The 15,936-nt window shown below is 42.5% G+C and overlaps 1 protein-coding gene across 15 annotated transcripts in view; it reads left to right on the top strand.

The window, feature by feature from the left end:
* Positions 1–15,936, top strand: part of TACC2 (transforming acidic coiled-coil containing protein 2) — a 130,060-nt gene that overhangs the window by 76,010 nt on the left and 38,114 nt on the right. For all 15 annotated transcript variants that reach the window (XM_032115822.1, XM_032115821.1, XM_032115831.1 and 12 more), the window contains one exon: positions 14,529–14,695. In XM_032115822.1, the coding sequence (XP_031971713.1) occupies positions 14,529–14,695 (167 nt within the window). The remainder of the gene's footprint in view (positions 1–14,528; positions 14,696–15,936) is intronic.

Here is a 15,936-nt window from a genome sequence, read left to right as displayed (position 1 = left end):
CCCTTGTATTTAAAGAAGAAAGAAAAGTCAATTTGGAATGATAAAAAAGGGAAAGCCCGAGGGAAGCCCCTGACAATAAAAGTTAACTGCAGATGAAAGTGGGGTGGTTCAGACCTCGCTGTTGACGTTATGAGCGCTGTCATGTGCTTTGCAAATCGCAGCAGGCAGCCTGGTGGTCACAGATTGAGCTCAATCGGAGGCACGTTTCCATCAGATAATAGGAGTGGGCTCTGCTGAAATAAAATCCAGTGACAGTGAGATGATGTTCAGTGTGCACGGATTTATTGCACACACATGTCTGGCGGCGGTGACCTTGCGTGCGCTGTCTGAGATGCCAGTGCTGCCTTGCTGAGGGTGTGAGCAGAAATCACCTTGCCACGTGCTGCCACCTTCATCTTTAGTGCTTTTATTTGTAATAGCAATATATTTCTGACTCTTGGTAATGTTTTTTAAGTATTAGCAAACTGGAAACGTTGCTACGGTTTTAAAAGTTGGGAGCTCTTAGGCAGTTGTCATCTCTGAATCATGTTTTTTCTCCAGTGGAAAGGGTTCCTTTCTCCTGAGCACAAACCACACCTTGCTTTTGCGGGGCATTATGGTTGCTGTCCTTGCAGCAACTGGGCAGGATTTACATTCAGAGCCCATTTCTTGATCAGCCAAAGGGCTGCTGATGTGTTATTTCCTCCCATCAGGAGCTCTACGTGCTGCGTCTCTAATATTTGCATCCCTTGCCAATCCAAGAGGAAAATGACTGAAGCCTGAGCCAGCTCCCACTGAAGTTGATAGTGAAATGCCCACTGACTTCAGTGGGAGCTGGAGCAGGCTCCAAGAAAGAAATTGAATGTCACTGATCATTGGTAGTGGGCCAAGATGTTGGTGTCCCAGTGGGTTGTTTTTCAATGTTTCTTCTGCTGCATGATCTTTTCTTTTGTTTGTTGGTTACTGGAGAGACTCAGAAAAATTTCAACTGGATAATCTTAGCCTTCTGCACAGGAGATGTGAGCAGTTTTCTGTGTGTAAGGGTGTATATACACATGTATTTATAAAAGTTATCTCTCCACCTGTGTAAAAACACAGCCCTTGCTTGCCACCACATTTTTTATTCTTCTGTCTTTTAAACCTGGAAGAATCCATTGTGTGGCTCTTAAAAGTTTGAAAGAAATTAGTCTGGTGAAATATTTGCACAATTTGATATCCTCAGACACAGGAAAATTACCCAAATAAATATATATACATGGAAGAGTGGGATATGTATAATTAGAAAATACTGAAAGAATTTGGGTCTTGGGAGGAGGAGAAGCTGCTATTACTGAATTGATATTTAGTCTGAGTTAATCCTTTGACAGATAATTCTGCCTACTGTCAGCTTATTATGTAGAGACATAAATTTGTTTTCTTCTTCCTCTTACTGACAGCCTTCAGTGAGCATCCCCAGCAGTAATTAGAGGATGCTCAGGATGCTCTATCTGCTAGCTTTGTCTGCTAAACAGGGTGAGTTGCTGGAAGCCACGGGGATGTTTTACTTAAGATGTACCAGAAGTAACAAGGAGATTCTTCTGTCAAGCTTCCCTGTCTTTTATTCCAGCCTCCCTTATTTGAGCCCAAAGGATCTCATCTCTGAAGTCAATGACAGCACTCCCTTTGATATGAGAGGTGGTTACATCAACCACTTCTTCTGTCGCTGGAAGTAGGCAGGTCACATTTAGACTTGAAAACAAAATGAAAAGACCCCAGCCTCCCTCACCCCTCTATTAACAAGGCACAGCACACGTCTGGCAAACCCATGTGTGCTCTAAAGCTCTCCGTACGGAGTGGGGTGCCCTATGCCATGTGTAATGGAGCTGCTGTCATCTATTATGTATTATGACACGCAGGCAAATTGGAAAATACAAACTGATGGGAGGTGGTAAAAACATGAATGAAAAGGCATTTCGTGCACATGCATTGTGGCTGTCATTTACCAGCAGAGCTGTTTCCCTGGCTGCGTTTGCTTTTTTGCTTTTTGCTTTCCTTGACCCAGCAGTCAGAGGAACTGATTGTTAGATTTAAATCAAAGATGCTCTTCAGCTCTCTGTGTTTCAAGAGGTAGTAGTCTGGGTGCTTTTAATGTTTCCCTAACATGATTATAGCACCCAGAAAAGCAGTTCTCTCTGTTACAAGCATATTTCCTTTGTTTTAAGACCATACACCTATAGTTTTTATATTTGCTTATGTCCTGGATGTAATTTCCTTATCCATCTCTGATGCTTTGTAAGGATTTAGCCATGTACCAAGCTTCTTATGTAGTCCAGGTAAACAGGCTTTTCAATGGCAAGAGGCAGAGTTGTAATTACAGCTAGAAATCCAACGCAGTTTGCATTCTCTTGGAGAAGGTGGGCGGGTTTGCTGTAAGAAGCAAACAAGCAAATATATTTTTTACTATGGAAAAGCTAAGGAGAAAAAAAAGGTGTAATTTCTCTTCAGCTCCTTAAATGCTCTGAAGAAACCATTTGAATTCAGTAGGAGGCTGTGGATACCATGTTTTCTATTCCCATTAGAACCAGCTTGATGGGAAAAAAATTGAATTATTTTACTTTTTCCGCCACAGTCTAAATTTCTTGTAAGGCAGGTTTTGGCCTGAGAGCCTTCATTGATGGTGATACAAGACAAGATAGTGAGATCCCTCCTTGGCTCTGGAAACCAAATTGGAGTTTGCATGTGAACTGAATTTTAGCTGAAGCAACTGTGGCTACATCTGAGACAGACCTCCAGGGAACTGTAGAGCTCTATTTTTTGTTTGTTGCTTCCCTGCAGTATTGTTTGCTACAGCTCCTCTCCCTCTGCTGCAAGGAATGATTCAGGGGATGAATGGATGCTTGGGAAACCTCTTCAGGAGGAAGAACCTGGGCTGTTGGTCCTGTTGGGGCAAATATGTAAGCTTTGAGAAAATCTGTGTCTTTCCATTTTAAGCTTATTTGATTTTGATTAATCGGAATCCTTAGAGTTATGTCCAAATTTACATGATACGGTTTTCCTAAACAAAAGCAGCTTGTTTCTAGGGCTTAATGTAAACCAGGTTGTATCTGACACAGGGTGCAGTTACAATCACATAAGCTCCTGCTCCTTTAGAGCTCTGATTTCCTTCAGCAGAAAAACCTGTATTTATTGGTCTTGTTAATAGCAGCCCATTGCTCTCCTTAGAAATGAGTCCAGCATTGTGCCGGGAAAAAGGTTTGGTTGCTAAAGGAGGGGAAAGATGAGCAAGGAATTCGAATCCCTTTGTTTAAGTTCCCAAGTGCAGGACCAAAGCGGGAGCTTGGGAAGGGAAGGTTCAGCACCTTGCTTTTCACCTGGCAGAGCTGAGGGTGCCAGCTGGGTGCCAGCTGCTGAAATGCCACTGGAGAGCAGGGATTTGTGTTTTCCATCACACTGTGGTGCTGAGTCGGCGCTTCCTGAGCCGGGCGTTCCCGCAGCACCAACGGGAAGGGAAGGGATGGTTTCCCTGAGAGCTGGAGCAGCTCCGAGTGTGCCCCTGGGTAGGGTAAAAGAAGTCAATGGGAAACCTTCCCAAGTTGCACTGGGCTGGAGTGGCAGCAGAGGGATCACACCCACCCAAGGCAGGAGATGCAACAAGTAGAGCCCAAGCAGAGATTTTGTTGTTGTTAAGAGATTGAAATGTATTTTTTTTTGTTCTTTGCTCCTATTACTCGCTGGCTGTGTTTCTGTCCATGCAGCTGCTTTACGTGTTGAAGTAGAGGAATAAGGGTTAGAGAGGATCTTGCAAAGCTCTTTAGGGAATCTGTGCAGGGGCCAAAAAGGCAAAATATGGAGCAGGTTGAAGGCAGAGGATCTCTTCTCCTCTCTTTTCTTTTTAGTGAAGGTTCTCCCCACCTCTCTTCTCCACCCCTGTGTAAAACTTGTCTCCTTTCCGAAAGGAAGGGCCATCCATGGGCATTACAGGAGCACAGCCTTCTTCCCACATCTCAGTGTTTCCAGCAATCTCCGTGCTCCCAGGATGAGCCGGTCCCCGGGGATGGCAGGTGTCACACATCCATCCTCGCACCTCACAGCCGCTGTTGTGTCCCCAAGTCCTGCTTCTGAGCTGTGTGGCAGAGCTGAGATGTGGCTCTGCAAAGCCTTGTTGCATTTAAAAGGTAGTTCCAGTAAACAAAGCAATTCCTAACCTGTGGCTCTGGCTCCCAGTGAATTATTGATTGGTTTCTCATTGATGATGCTGTGTAGCAGGAGCACAGGATGCTTCATGAGGGGACAGTTCACACGATGATGTTTCATGGATTAAAATTTTAGACCCTGGGACTAAAAGAAGAGGAAAGATACCTGCCAGGGGTATTAAATATTTGAACATCAGCCACTGATTCGAACACCAACCCCTAACCCACTAGGGTGAGCAAAGTGCATCACTGGCAGGGATTATTATGTATTAACTGGTTATATTTATTTTAAGTATTTTCCACCTTTGATATTGGGGTAACCTACCTCTTTTACTGTTTCTGAAGAGATTTATGTGGTTGAATATTCAGCAGCCTCTGGTGACTGAGGAACACGTTAGTATATTTGCAGTTGTGATGTCTGAAGATGAGTGCCTTTAATTAAATGGCTTTTTCCTGTTGTACCTCTGAGAATAAAGCATCTGCCTGAGAAGAGCATAGGGATTTAAAAAACAATTTCAATTCTGAGTCCTGTTTCTGTGGTGTAGATATTTTCATTATTCAGGCTGAAGCCAGTAAAAGAGAAAGCAGCCTGGCCAGATAGGATGGGGGATTGTTTTATTACTCATTTATATCAGTGGTGTTGAAAAACATACCCTGCTAGATCTCAGGAAAAGCAATAAAAAGGAAAAATTTAACATGATTTAAAGCAATATGGGGAAGTTCTTGCTAATCAGTTAGAAAAATGATTTAAGTAGATTGAAGTGCTGCTGTAAGTGTGCCATGTTATATCCCGCAGTCTTTTTTCCTTCAGATGTGGTTTCCCACAGCTTGAGACATTTCTCTCTCGTTGCTGTGTGAAAGCAGGAAATGGCTTTTGTTGGGGGAGTGGGAATTTGGCTTCTGCACAAAATGTGCTCAAAATTGCTGAATAAACAAGGAGAAAAAGCAGGAAAAAATAATTCCATCTTCCCATTTCAGTTATGGTAGGAAGATTGCTTATAGGACAATAGGCTAAAAACCAAAATTAAACATTATTTTTAAGATGATAATGCCCTTTTAGTTCTCCTCTACTGCAGTTCTAATCCTGTTCTCTAAATATAGCCATCCTGTGAGGAAAAACTGGCCTTTTTATAGCAAGTGATTAATGTTTAAGGTATTCTTAAGTTTCTTTTTGCAATCTGTAGAAGACACATTTCCAAACTGATCTGTGTGGCTTGGATAACACACAAGGTATTATTGTCCCTTGCTGAAGTCCCACATAAAGATCCGAAAGGGGAAGCCATAGCATTTTATTTCTGTTATCTCACCTATGTAAAAAAAGAAGATCCAGATTCTTGTCTCTCAGCTCAGACGCTGAGTTATGCCAGGACTCCAGGTTGGAAGCCTGGTTACTGGAAGAGCAGAGAAGTGACTCGGTAGCATTAGATCAGCAGCAGTGTGTGACCATATTCACCCCTTCACACCAAATTTACACTGCTGCCAATCATTGACACTTCAGCTGAGCTGTCTGAGGTGCTCTGGGGCAGCAGAGGATTTTACAGCGTTTGGGCTCGGGGTGAGGGGAGGCACAGAACTGCTCAGGGCAGGGAAATGAGTCTGGCTGCAGGATCATCTTCCTCCTTGTGTCCCGAAATTCAACCTTGTGCCTCTCACGACACAACCGTGTGGGCTGGCAAGTACCACCTTTGTTGTAATTATGGTTATTTTCTGGGGAGCTGTGTTTTCTTTGGGAATATTTATGCTGAAATAATATTAAAATCCTCCTCTGGAGAGGAGCTCCTGCCTTGCTTTCTCCACACATCCATGTCCATATGAGCTCTTGTGCAATTGTCGTTCCGGTGGAATGGGATTTATTTGATAAAAGCTTTATTCATAAGTGAGAACTGCAAAGGATGTTTCTCTGCTGCTTCATAGCTCAGGCCGTAAAATGAACATGTGATGTTATCCTGCTCTTGGGTTGAGCAGAAAGCCTCTGCTGAGGAAGAAGCTGCAGATGATTTTGTGGAATATTACTTAGAATGCAAAACATAATTTCTGTTTAAACCTCCTCAGCTTTGATTGTTTGTGTTCTTTCACAAAAACCATTTTTTAAAAATGGCCCTCTCTTTCTCTGTCCTACAGCATTGTTTTTAATTAGTGTTTTAATGCATCAGAGAGATAGCAGGATAAAAAATGAAGATACCAAGGAAATTTACCTCATCCCAGTTCATGGATTTCTTCTATAAAAGTATTTTAAATTGCTGTGATTAAAGAAGCTGGAGTTGTACTTTTCATTGAGCCATCTCCAGTTTTAAAGTAAAAAGAAAAGAGAGATCTGGTGACTCAGCAGTGGTGACTGTTATAAAGTAAGACTAAAATTATTCTCCAGCATTATTGTTTAAAATGATCCTGTGATGAAATTACGGCTTTGTTTTGGTGGTCAGACTTTGCAAGGCAGAAACTGTGGAATATGGCACCAGTGTTGCAGCGAGTAGCTCAGGGTGTGATTGCCTTTTCTGTACACATATGATACATGTTCTGTATACGTGTCATACATACCAGCTAGCATACTGAAGGATTCCCCTGTAAGGTGATGGCACTTCCTCAGTGCAGACTCAGCACTAGAAATCTCTGAATTCCCACTGACTTCTGGTCAGTGGTCTGGGGCATTTTGCGCATCGCTGGAGCAGGCTCTCAGAGCCCACTACCCTCTAGTTTTCCTGTGTCCACCTTGCAGGTACCAAACATAATTTTATTATATTCTTTTATTTATTCTCATCCTGTGTGTGCACATCAGTAGGAATGTTCCTGTGGGACAATGGTGTCACACCTGTGGGAGCAGGATGTGAGTTGAAGGAAGACTTGGTGATCTGTTTCCTTCCCAACATCATCATCTTGTGACCCATTTTGTGGTTGGTCTCCTCACAGTATGGGTTTGTTGTGGATTTATTTAATCCTTGGATGGATGATCTTGTCACTTTGCCCTACAATAGTGTGAGAGAGGTCCATTAATAGTTAATGGTCAGAAATGTGTCCCTAAAGGAACTGTATTGTAAATGGAGTGTGGTGACACGTAAGTGACGTGCTGGTACCTCCCCCAGCTCCGGGCTCAATATAAACATCAGATCCAGCACTGGGAACCTTCCCCAGGGGGCAGAGGCAGCAGGACAGGTGGCTTTCCATGGTCCCTGAAGTGTCACCCACCCTTCAGCTCCGGCAGGCTGGGCTGAGGTTACTGAAAAGGTTTTCACAGAATCACAGAGTGGTTGGGGTTGGAAGGGATCTCTGGAGATCATCTGGTCCAACCCCCAGAGAGGGTACAGAATTCCTCTGAGACCCCCTCTAATTGCAAAAGCATATTTTATTAGAGAAAAGGGAAATACTGTTTTTGATGTTTTTATGCCTCTCACCATGTGTGTTTGTGTTGTTTTTTAAAACCATGCATTTAAGAGATCTGCGAGTGCTTGGTTTGATAGGTAGACTAATGTGAATTTGGTAGACACCAAATATGAATACCTAAAATAACCAGATAACTCTACCATTGCATCTCTGTTTACCGTGGGTTTTTAAAATCTGTAGGGATGTTTCATATTCAAAGCATGTAATAGCTAACAATCATAATGTTAAAACAAGCTAATTATTGGGGGATGTCATGTTAGCTGCAAGTCACTGTGAAGGCAAATACTATGCAAAAATCACAGCATAGAAAGTTGGCACATCTTTGATATTATCCTAACCTAGTGCTGGGATTAACAAAATGACCTTCTGTTGTAGCTGTAGAATATTCTTGGTCCTCATGAGTATGCCCTGGGGTCAGCTAATGGCTGCTGGCCTAAAGTGGTAACTTGATCTCCAGGAAAGGAATTACCATTTGGGCTCTCCTGATGATTTTGAATTATGATCCAGGGCTGTGTTTGTAAGAGCTTGAAGGAAAAAAAAAAAAGAGAAAAGACTGTATGTGTCTCTGTATTAGATTTGTGTAACTGTACCACAAGTGATACCACAAGATGAATTATGAGAGATTGTCAGTTATTTTATTTTATATAAACAAAATGAGAAGAAGCCCTCAAATGTCATAAGAAGTCATTTTCCCCCTCTGGACTCTGCGTACATTTACAGCAAGAAGCTGTTCATGCTGTGAAAAGGTCCCAGCCTGAGTGGATAAGGCAGACTTGAACTGAACTGACCCAAGACCACTGAACTCTGTGAACTTCAAAGGTCCCTTCCAGCCCAAACTATTTTATGATTCTGTGTATGTGCAGCAGTTCGGAGGCAGAGTTGAGAGCAGGATTGGTCTTCATCTGGAGAGATGTTTTGCTGAAATATCCTGCCTCAGTGTTCTTTTTTTGTTGTTCCTTGCTTGGTTTTGGGGGATTTTTAAGAGCCATATGGGAAAATCAGTTTAACCGTTGAAAATGGCATCAAGAAATCTGAAAAGGTTTTATCAGATCTTTACAGGGAATAAGCTTTGACTGAAATTAATGCACATCTCTGATTGCCTTGTCTCTCTGGCTTTAGAAACTCTAAAGCTTGGAGTTACTGAGTGTCTTTCCAAATCTCTCAGCCTGGGTGGCCCTTGCCACTGCAGTAAAAGTGCCTGCTTAAGTAACACGCAATCAGATTGACCTCAGAAGGATACAGCCACTCCTGCATCGTTGGTTCTGGGCTCATCAGTAAACCACACCTGAATTATTCATGCAGACTTTATGAGGATCATCTCTAAAAATGATCGATGGAGGTGAAACTACAGAACTCATTCCTCCTTTTTATTTCCAGCTCGTCTCCCAGTGGGAGATACCAAGAATGAAAGCCAAAATTAATCTTCAATACTAAATTGAACATTTTAAGAAGTTGTGGGTTTTTTTTTTCTTTTTCTCTGTGATTGAGTTTCCTCTCTTGGTGCATGATAAATTGTTCAGTAAATACTCGTGAACTTTATACCTTAACTTTATGATATAACAGCTGCAGATGCTTTGGAGGGCCAGGCCTGATGGAATCTGTTTCCTTTAGGTCTTGCCACAGATAGTGCTTTTGCATTGGCACTGCAGTGTTTGCTCATCTGGGCCCTTCATGCCATGGCTTTGGACTCTGTGTTTGCCTCAGATTCCTGCCAGTACCAGTACAGGAACTGAGCACTGTGTGATGATGCCCTGGTGGCAGATTCCTTGTTTGAGTCCTAAGGCTCAGGAAACAGGTCTGCAGAGGACTTCAATGTGGATTTATGTTTCCTAGAGGCGATGGATGTACTTGGACAGACATTTTCCACTTGAGCTGCAGCTCTAGCCAGCTGTAAAGAACATGTGGATCTAAAGATGAGACAGGGGACAAAAAAAAAGACAAAATACCCATTTCTGTCTCCTCCCCCTCAGGGAGCCCAGCTGTACCTCAAGAAAAGACTGTAGGAGTTACTACCAGTTAAAACTGGTCAGGGAGGAATTGCTCATCTTCTGAGTCCTCAGTTTCTCTGTACACTTCCAAATGGCCCTCACACTACAATTAGAGGTCAGTCTGCAAACAACAACATCCAATAAACCTTTGCAGTTGTTGCTTTCATTGCATTACGTGCTGAGCACTCTTGGGTGGCACAGTTTGGTTTTGTTGTTGTTGTGTGCATGTTGTAGGATTGCCTGGTTTATTTCCTCCCAATATCTCCTATTTCCAAATACACCATGAGAATGAAGTTGTTGTATCAATAGAGACAAAATAATTGGTGAGTTTTTTGAGTAGCAGTGAGGAAGTTGAGTTTATAGAGTGCTGGCAGGGCATCAGTGATATTGCTGACAGGTAGGAGAGACGTCATTTAATCCAGGACACGTTCCACTAATTAGGGAACCAAAACGTACTTTTTCCTAACTGCAAAGTTTGGAAGGAAATGTACAAACTGAAATAGAGGCTGTTCACCTTAGCTTTTGTGGAGCAGATGCCCCTGAAGCCAGTCTTCATGTTGTTACTTGTGATTCCACAACCCTGGCTGATGGAGAGCACCTCCTTTGGCTCCGTCCCGCTCTCCCCACTCCCAGCACAGGCAGAACTTCTCAGTAATGCAGCTCCAACTCCTGGCTTCAAAATTTCATCGTATCACCCCGCATTTCCTCTCCAGATTGTTCATATTGCACACCAATAGATCAGTACTCCATGAAGTAGTCAGGCATGGTTTTTTTCCTGAAATAGGCTGTACACTAAATAAAAAACTCTATATAGATTTACCACTAAATGAAGTAACTCTGCAAAAGCCTGTGGAGCTCCCTTGGCACATCGCAGTTCCAGTTCTGCTCCCTTGAGCCCCTCCATTGGAGGCGATGCTGCTGAGCTCAGTCCTCATGTCAAAGTCCTGCTTTTAAGTTTCTTTTATATTCTCTTTCACTGCTGTGAAATGGAACCAGGGAGCACAGTGGTGCTGGCTGTGCTGCTGCAGTGTAAATATTGGAGGAACCCAAGGCAGATGGCAGCGTTCCCGACACAGCCCAAGGCCACAGCTCTGTTGAAAGCTACTTTTTAATGAATTGAGTTTCCGTGTGGCAACTGGGGTGATCTCACTCACTTGAGGGGCTGTGTCTGCCTGACGAGGGCAGGCAGCGAGGAGAGGCAGGGGAATGAAGAAATCTCATTCTTGCTTCCTGACTGCTTTCCAGCTGCACTGACAAAAAGGCAATTTTTCATTCTGAAATCAGGGAGGATTTAAATTGTAAGAGCCTGTGGTTTACAAAAAAAGGTAATGTAACTTATGAGGCTGGGTTTCCACACGGCCAGAGGTGAGGAAGAGAGGTCAGCCCTGGTGACTGCTTTCAGTATTTCCTCCAGAGATTTATGTAGCAGGCTGGGCAAGAGCTCAGACTTCCCAGATGAGAGTGGGAGTGCTCAGGCTCCACAAGTTGATGCAGTGTTACCAGATTTGGTTGATCTAGTCTGATTCTGGGATTTCCCTGTTCTCCCTTGCTACTGAACCCCATCTGTATGTGTTGTATTTACTGTTTACTGGCTCTTTCAAGAAGGAACATGAAAGAGACAGACTGAAAGAATATTTTGTGACTTCTACAATCCCTATTTTTTTTTGCCTGTTGTGTACAAATCCAAAGGATACAGATGGAAAGATCTGTATGACATCTTATAAAAGTAAGCTCCCACTAATTTCCCAGGCTGGCTAAACAGATGCATGAATGTGTGTTCCTTCCTGTAGCTCCCAATTCATCACTGCCCCACAAACAAGTCCTACAGGGGACTCACCCTCTGCTCTTTGCTTCATTCTTGGCTGGAGCATCAGAATCATCTTCTAGATGATCAAGACTCTTCCTTTGCTGAGAACCTGCCCACAGCTGGACCCGTGGTGGCTGCTCCTTGTGCAGCTTTGAATTGGTGCCTATTCTCAGGGTGTATCACAATTTGGCAATCTTGTTTTATGCTAAGAACTGTGCAGCAGCATTATTTCTTTTTGTTCCACGTGCTCCCTGACTTTCTCAGAAAAAAGGCGTTGTGAATTGAACTGGCTGAAATATGTAATTTCCTTTTCACAGGAAATCCTGTTGTTCTGGGAAAATCTTTTCTTATAGTTTGAACGTAGGACTGTAGTCTTAAAAAAAATATCCCACATAAGAGGGATCGTCCATATTTTCTTTCACTAGGGAAAACTGAACACAAGATTTAGTATTTCCAGGATGCATGTTGACTTTGGAGCATAGTACTGGAATGTGCTTCCAGGCTTTATGCCTTTGCCCAGATCCCAGGCCGTGACAGAGAAGGTTTTTCTGGTATTAAACTTCCTTTCATGTTTCTTTGTTAAATACAATTTTCTTTGTGAGCACAATTGCTTCCCAAAACAAGCTTGTCAGGATTTGAGTTATGGTTAAGACAGTTCTTACTTGATTGTAATAGCTGAAAATCAGGAGTGTTGCATCGGAATCTTTTGGGAATTATTAAATATTAGCAAAACAAAGCCTTTTTCTGGAGCTCAGGCACCTCAACTGTCTGTCCACAGACTCGAGAGGTTTTCCAGAGTGGAAACTCATGCAGTGAACAAACAAGAACAAGTATTTCTCTTTACTTCAAATGCTTATGCCCAGCTCATCCAAGGAAGAGACCAAGCAAACAAAAGGAGCTCCTTTAAAAGGGAGATAAACAGACACCAATTCTTTCCATAATTTAACTAAAGGAGGACACAGAACTTCTCAATCAGGGCAGTTCAACAGTGCAGTTACTGCTTTGAGTAGGGTATGAAAATAGAGGGGTTTTTTTCCTGTTCCAGTTACTGCATATGTTACGTGGCTATACAGACAGTTTGGAAAAAAGGAGTCTAAACATTATTGTTTGAGTATTACAGAGCAAGACTTCGAGTTCATATCGTAGAGGGTGAAACATTAATTAAGCACAGCACAATGAAAAACTGTGTGAAAGCCTGAGAGATATGAATTACTTCTCATTTTGTTGGTTTAGATGATAACTTCCTGGGTTTATTTTTATGACACTGGGAAAATATCACACAACTCTGTTTCTCTTTGATTCTTCTACTTTAAAGTTTCCTGAACCAGCTTCACGGAGGGAGGAGAAAGCTGTTGTTGTTGTTGTTGTTGTTGAATACCTATTGTGAAGCTTTATTTACAGAAGCCCTTTGTTTGCAGCTGTTCTTTAAGCTTAAAACATGTGGAGCTTAAAACCTGGTGCATCTTTGTAGGGATATAATTTAAAATTATGCAGTGTGCGTGTTCCAGTTTGACTGTTCTGTGGCCTGAGGAATGAGCATGGTTAAAGAAGTGACACGAAGAAGGTTTTTTGAGGAGCAGTGACAACAGATACAATGGAAAGCCAGACACGGTGGTTTTGAGCTGTGTAAGTTTGAGGAGGAAAAAAAAATAAATATCCAAACATCCAAAGTTATCACCTAGTAGAACTCCTTTTGCTTCAGGAGTAGGGGTGATGAGCCAGGAGTTGGTTGGCACAGGGTCATGATGTGCACCCTGGTTGTGTGGGGGGAGGTGGAAGCTCTCACTGGGATGCTGCAGAGAAGAGGGAGAGGGAAGATTAGGACCACTGTGCTCCTCGAGCTGTAAGGGGTGACAGTGGGGTCTCTTCTTCCCCAGCTCTCCGAAGGCTTTATGCTGTGATGGATTTAGACAAATGAATGCAAATCCTGTATTTGTACTTCTCCTGACATGGAGCTGCTTGAAATAATCACGAGTCTCAGGAAACCAAACAGAATCTGGCAGCTCAGAGTTCTCTTCTAACTTGAGTAAAATGAGAGGAGTCCTTGATTTGGGGCAGCTTGTGGAGTGCTTCTGGGGGATGAAATGGCTTCTCATTTTATGGCAACACAGATTCACTGGGAAGGGGCAAATCAGTCCTGTCCTCTAGCAAACTGCCATGTTCAATTCACTTTATTACAGACCAACAGTCCAAAGCTGCATCTGACCAACAGAAATGCTTATTGAATGTATATTGAACATTTGTTCAGTGCATATTGAGTATGACACCATTATTACTGCATTCCTTGCTCCCAAAGGATGAAATGTTTATGATTTGGTCTCAGTTTAAGAACAGGTATGATCTACTGTTTCCAGACCTAGAAGGACAGTTTCTTGTGGCTGTACACCTCTAAGAGCAGATGATGTGTCCTTCAGTGGTTTAGATCTTTGCTTAATGTTCATGTTACTCATAATTTTGTAGAAGTGCTCCCTTTCAAGCTTGTGTTTCACTTGAATTACTCCATTTTGGGTGCTGCTGTTTCCTTCCTGGGCTGGCACCAGCCCATTGTGGTCCCTATGGTTTTTGTGTCCCTGTGAGCACATGGTGCCACAGAAGGATTATTGAAAATACCAGGGTTCCATGCATTTTATAGGCTGTCTTACCTTGTGTCACAAGGTCTGTTCGGAAAGGGCTCTGGTAAAATTCTGCTGAGAATAGAATGTAGTATTTCTCTGGGAGGAGGATGCCCAAGGGTTTGCTGCACCTCAGATAACTTCATGTCTGCTCTCACCCTTAAGAGCACACAAAGAAATTTGGTGGTATTTTAGATGTTTGGGGGTTTTTTATGAAGCTGGGAAATTCTCTTGAGAGGATCTATTTTATTTATATTTTTTAGTTAATTTAGGTGTGCTTGTGCCAAGGAGTAACACAGGGTTGTTGGTCTGAGTGGCTGAGCCGCCCTCACACTGGGAAGCAGGCTTTGCAGGATGGATTTATTTCCAAGTATGTAAGACAAATGACATAAATACTTGTCTAGGGGAGAAGACCACAGCCATGACATCCTGCTCTGGAAACCATCCTGGAATGTCAAATCTCCTTTGGGAAATGCAGAGGTAGCCTGAGAGCTGAGGTCTGTGCCACCAGCTCAGGAAGCCCAGCGTTCCCAAGCCTGACCTGCAAACGTGAATCTCACTGTGCTCACCAGTCTGCTTTGATTTTCCCCAGGAGCTCTGACTCTGAAGAAGCATTTGAGACCCCGGAGTCCACTACACCTGTCAAGGCACCACCTTCACCTCCACAGCCACCCCCTGAAGCGGCAGCAGCAGCAGCAGCAGTTGTTGCAGATGTAGCAGAGCAAGAAATAAAGCCTCAGCTGCCTGTGGAAGATACAGGTAATGAGTGGGACCCATTACTGAGGGAGGTGAATATGCAGAGAGCTGTTTTGCTAAGCACAGGCGAGGAATTAATGCTAATAAATTGGCTTCTGGAATATTAATTAATTACCCATGGAGAGAGGAAAATCCCTGTTGCCTCTTGGAATAAAGTATTGGAGAATCTGTCCATAACGTTTGAAAAATTTTAAAGAAAAGAGGAGCTTTGTATAAAAGAACTTAATTCCTTTTGAATCAAGCTTCTTTTTGTAGGGCCTTTAGAGAGTCAGAGGAGTAGAAAAAGGAGATGTGAGTTGCAGATGCAGGTACCTGTGTAAGCACTGTTAACTGTGACAAGTAACAAAATGCCTTTTTCAAATGTGTTACCTGAAACAGGAGGTGATCAAAAAGCTCGTTAGAATAACAGAAGTACTGATTTTATTGGAGGAACACAGGGCTATGTATGAATGTATGTATGGTATATATATATGTGAAAATTGGTACATACTGGGGAAAATAAAATCTTTAAAATAAAATCTTTAAAAAGGCAGAACTGTGTTTAAAACCCAAAGAAATTCGTTCCACAAAGAAGTGTTCTTTGTACTCCAGATTGAGTAATGGAATATGAGGGAGTAGAAAGCATGCTATTAGCCCAAAATAACTTTGTTTGGGCTGTTGGATGACAGCTCAACAGTTTGAGAATGAATTCCCCATTATGCTGTCTTTTTTCCCATCTGAAAGTCAAGTCATCTTGATCACCTGGCTAAACTGTATGCAGATAATATTTCTCCCAGCAGTCTAAAGCTCACTTGTATTGCGTTTGGAAAGAGTTGTAGCGTCCCACTAAAGGTCTCAAGCCACCTAAAGCATTTCTGGGAGTTATTCATTAAGCAATGCTCTTTAAGATCATGATTTATGATACAAGTTTATAAGAAGCTTCAAGGATTTTCAACAAACCTATTTCACAAAATAAAAACTAAATACTGAGGCATCCTGATGCTATTTACTTTCTGCTGTTAGAGTTCCCTCGTCATTGTACCAAAAGTTATTCATTCTGCATCTTCTTTCCTTTTTTTAAATCTTTGGCAATGCAGTGAGTACAAAATAAGTGCTCAGAGAACAAAAGAACAGACATGCTGAACAGGGTTGGAGTGTGCTTTTAATTACTGTAGTAGATTATCTTCAAGCCCTTGATTACACATGTGCTTCCCTGGCACATGTGATTCTTGTCTCCTTCCGTCCCAGTTCTCCCCCTCCTTTCT

This window comes from Corvus moneduloides, chromosome 8, assembly GCF_009650955.1.
Source record: "Corvus moneduloides isolate bCorMon1 chromosome 8, bCorMon1.pri, whole genome shotgun sequence".
Classification (NCBI taxonomy): Eukaryota; Metazoa; Chordata; class Aves; order Passeriformes; family Corvidae; genus Corvus; species Corvus moneduloides.
This window is presented reverse-complemented; position numbering and strand designations above follow the sequence as displayed.